At 31.0% G+C, this 4,418-nt stretch overlaps 2 protein-coding genes across 2 annotated transcripts; both read right to left on the reverse strand.

Moving 5' to 3' along the window:
* Nucleotides 1-369: 369 nt before the first annotated feature.
* Nucleotides 370-1,455, reverse strand: LOC145837290 (proteasome subunit beta type-5-like). The gene has a single exon (XM_082945096.1). The coding sequence runs from the start codon at nucleotides 1,437-1,439 to the stop codon at nucleotides 603-605; it is 837 nt and encodes a 278-aa protein (XP_082801222.1). The 5' UTR covers nucleotides 1,440-1,455; the 3' UTR covers nucleotides 370-602.
* A 456-nt stretch (nucleotides 1,456-1,911) lies between these two features.
* Nucleotides 1,912-2,685, reverse strand: LOC145835908 (BOS complex subunit TMEM147-like). The gene has a single exon (XM_082943662.1). It carries the CDS (start codon nucleotides 2,675-2,677, stop codon nucleotides 2,006-2,008), a length of 672 nt encoding a protein of 223 aa, XP_082799788.1. The 5' UTR covers nucleotides 2,678-2,685; the 3' UTR covers nucleotides 1,912-2,005.
* Between the last annotated feature and the right edge of the window lie 1,733 nt (nucleotides 2,686-4,418).

Here is a 4,418-nt window from a genome sequence, read left to right on the forward strand (position 1 = left end):
AGAGATACTTAAGTCTAAAATAGTAATTTAATTTTAACTCATTGAAAAAACTAAATTTTAATAAACAAAGTTTTTTTTTTCTTAGCAAAGATTGTAGTAGTAATAAACTTTCTTATTGCAGTTAATTATATAAAAGATTAGGTATGTATAAAATAGTTATATCTCACCATTTTATTTATCGAATAAAATAGTTAGTAATTGTGTATGTTGAAGTTTTTAAACTTATTCAAGCTGAAACATAAATGTTTAAACTTAAAAGCATTGTAAATTAGATATATATTTTTTTTTAAAACTATCTAGCTTAAAATATATAACAGTTCATTTATTTCTAACATATTTAAACAACTTACCATACAAATATATGATCAATCCTTACAAGTTACTAAAAATATTATCTGTAAATTAAAATCATTTGTTATAAAATCAATAAAAAACTAATAACTTGGTACTTTTTTTATTTTAAACAGAAAAAAGCAATACTATTTTAATTAGGACCTCTGGCTAAACAAAAGATTAAGTTTTACAAAAAACATTTTAATTATATTATTTAATGGAAATAGTCAAATATAACAACAAAAAAAGTCCAAAAGTTTCCTCAAAGTTTAAGCTTTTTCAGCCTGGTACTTGTAGTGGAGCTTGGTGACGTCTGTCCATGCAATGTGCTCCCATCCGGTCTCCTTCATCAGGTACAGGTTGATGTGACCGCCGCTGTAAGCGTCACGGTAGGTGGCGTGGTAAATGGCTCTCTGCCCTAACTCCAGGGCGTCTTCAACAGACAGGTCCTGCCTGTACCCCTCGTCCATCACACCATAGGCGTAAGTGGCTCCTGACCCAACAGCAAACATGTTGTTGTTGAGGCGCTGACCGTCGCTGTCCACATAGTAGAGACCTGGTCCTTTCTTGTCCCAGCCGCAGATCATGGTGCCCATGGACAAGCCGTAGCCTTTGTACTGGTACACCATGTTGGCAAGGAGCTTTGAAGCGGCCGCCACAGAGATCCTCTCTTTGTTGCGCAGCTCGTAGATCCTGCACTGCTTGGCAAGCATCCTCTCCCAGAAGGAGCAGTCAGCTGCACCACCAGCCATTGTGCCAAGCAAGTAGGGGTTGATTTCAATCACCTTCTTCACGGTCTGAGAAGCAATGTAGTCTCCGGCGGTTGCTCTGGAGTCTGTGCAGACAACAACTCCGTGGTCAAACTTGAACGCCAAAGTGGTTGTACCGTGGTTCATGTTGATCTTCATTCCAGAGTTAGCCTCGTTCAGCTGGCTCATGAACTCTTTTGCTTTCTGCCCGCAAGGAATTTGGAAAGCTTCTTGCTTCTTCAAGCCTTCCAAGTATTCAGCCTCGTCAGCAGAAAACTTCTTCCTGCTGAAGATGGGCTCCATTGACTTTTGCTCATCGCTGCTCATTCCCTGTTTGACAACGCTCCAAAATGCCATGTTTTACTTTTATTAACAATCTATAAAAGGAGAAAAATCTAAGTTTATTTAGAATATTTGTCTAATTTATTTAGTTACACACAAAAATAGCTTACTAAAAACAGAAAAAACAACAATGAAGATCATGCTAAAAACATAATTATTCACAAGACATTTAATAAATTAAGTAGAATACAACATTTAAAATAAAATGTTTTAAATTCGTTAATTGCAGCTTAATTGATTTAAGTTTTCTTACTGCACAACAAGCTGAACTAAAAAATATGCATCATTCTTATTTTTGGAAAAATATTTTAACTAAACTTAAGATATAAAAGCCTAAAATCACAATTATGTAATTTTAAAATGTTTAAAACTAAATACTTATAAAAATATTACTACACAAACTACTTTTAATAAAAACTCTAAATTTTTAAGTAGTAATCATTTCAATAAATAAACAACAAATGTTTTGTTATCTTATAATAAGCATTTGTAGATAATTGATTTGTAGTTTATTAAACTTAACTATTAGGTAACTTTAGTGATAATATTTACAATAGAAGTTTCAAAAGAAAGTCAACAGTTCAGTTGTTTTCAGTAAACCCAGCATAAAGTTGCAGAGAAAACGACCCAATGACAGCTGTGGTTCCCACTCTCATAAGAAGCACAAACCAGGGGTTGAGGACCAGCGACTGCACGACGACCTGAACCAAAAGATCTCTGAAAACGGCCAGGAACAGGAATACGGAGACAAATGGCTTCAAGGCCGGCTTCAAATCAGTCCTGGTCCAGATCCACACGAGGGCAGCCATGCTCATGACGTGGACCAAGTTGATGTTGGAGTTGAAGGCCATCTGCAGGTACTTCCAGTCAAACTCCTGGCTCCTTGCCCCAAAGAAAAAGTTGAAGAAGTTTGAGAACAACGCCTGGGAGCCTCCCCAGCCCACGCTGGCTATCATCACCTTCAAGTTGGGCTTGCCCACCGTCCTGTTGATGATGAAGTAGATGCCGTAGATGTCAAGCAAGTCAACTGATGTCTTCAATGCTTCTGAAACCAAGTTGCCTGAATCGGCATCGAACGAGGGGAAGAAGGTGGCGAGGACCATCATCTTTGCCAGCTGCGTGGCCAGGTAGACCAGACCGGCGAACACGCACTTGAAGAAGGCGTTGTACTCGGACAGGATGGAGCACTTGTAGGTGACTATGATGGGCGCGTAGGCCAGCGCCATGCAGTTTACAAAGTGAACGAATGTCATGTTTACAAATTTCTGAAAAATATTTGGTGAAATTTTAAAAAGTTTATTGGTTAAAACTTATTTAATTTAAAAAAAAACTTATAACCAAAATTTTTATTGCTATTTTTTTGATTATAAAAACTTAAACACTTAAATTTTGACTACAATAATTTTAAGTTTGTTTTAATTGCTTAAACGTTAACAAATCCAAAAATTTAATATTGTTTATGTAGTTACTTTAATAAACAAGACATAATTTGGCTAATTTTATGAAAACTTTTTAAGCATTATTTTTGTTATTATTTATTTTTTAGGGGTCTTTTAAATGACATCCTATACGGGAAAATACTATTAAAAGTATAAATAAACAAACATACTTATTATTTTTAATTATAAAGTTGTAAGGCTACTTTTCTGTTTAATGTATCTTTATTAACTTTAAATCTAAATACTTATTGAAATATTTCAACAATCATAATGATTATACAATATAACTTAAAATAAAGTTTTTATAGAAAATTGAAAACAAATTAAAACTTTATTTTTTGAAATTAATTTTTTTTAACTGTTATCTATTTTTCACAATTTTCAATTGAATCTTAACTAATAAAAATATAAGGGAACTGCAACAACTATTTAAAATAAATAATCTTTAACTTGATTACTTAACTTCAAGATATGTTTTGCTCTAAAAATTTGATTAGAAAGAAAGTACCTTACCTAACTCTCATCTTAAAATTTTCATTAACTTGTTTTGTTATTTTTTGAAATACTTACTATAATATTTTCATATCATGTAATATTTGTCCATAGCAACTTACACTGTTTAATACTGATAATTATTTTAGGTGAAGTATTTCACTTAAACAATAATTTAGAATCAAGCTTGGTTTTTAAAAAACTTAAAGATTTAAAGATACATACTTCTCTATTAATTCAATAGTTTATTGTAAAAAAAAATGGTCATAGAGTTTCAAGAAACTTTCATTATAAATTGACTCTTATATGACACCCGAATTATAGCTCTCAAGTTAGTTTTGATTACAGACTTTATTTTTCTTGTCAATTAATTTTTTAAGTTAAAAATTCATTAAAAGCTGATCTACTTTTTTATTCTTGAACTAAAATCTTAGGAAAAATTCTTCTAACAGTTTTAAAACTTTCATTTTCTACCAACAAATTATACTTTAATAGCAAAAATTTCAGTTTGTTTTTGTTTTTTTTTAATTACAAAATCTCCTAGTATTTAAAATAAAAAGCTTATAGTAAACAAACTGTAAATATCTAAAGAAAATTTTGCATATACTATATGGAACCAATTTAAGTCATCAACTATCAAGGGCATGGGGGTATTCAACTTTTTCACAATTTAATCTTATTTTATTGAGTTGTAATTAAGCTACAAGTTGATTTTTACAGATTTTAAAAATTCAAAATACTTATAGAGATATAGCCAGAGACTAGAATAGGTTCATTATGGGGAGCAAACTAAAACCGTAATTAACTAAAAATCTATCTCCTCCAACCTTTTTTGAGACAACTACCTTAAACTTTCAAAAAATGTTTCTTGCAATATTTATAAAATTCTGTTGTAACAAAATTTAAACATAAGAATATCAAAAAAAAAAACATTTTTCATTGTTTATTTTTTCAAATAAAATTTTCAATTTTTTTTTTGGTATTTTTTTGAATAAAATAGTTTTAATTTTTGATAAAGTTATAGAAAATAGATTTAATTGTTTTATTAACTATTGGTCATAAC

This window comes from Thalia democratica, chromosome 5, assembly GCF_965202585.1.
Source record: "Thalia democratica chromosome 5, ktThaDemo2.hap1.1, whole genome shotgun sequence".
NCBI lineage: Eukaryota > Metazoa > Chordata > Thaliacea > Salpida > Salpidae > Thalia > Thalia democratica.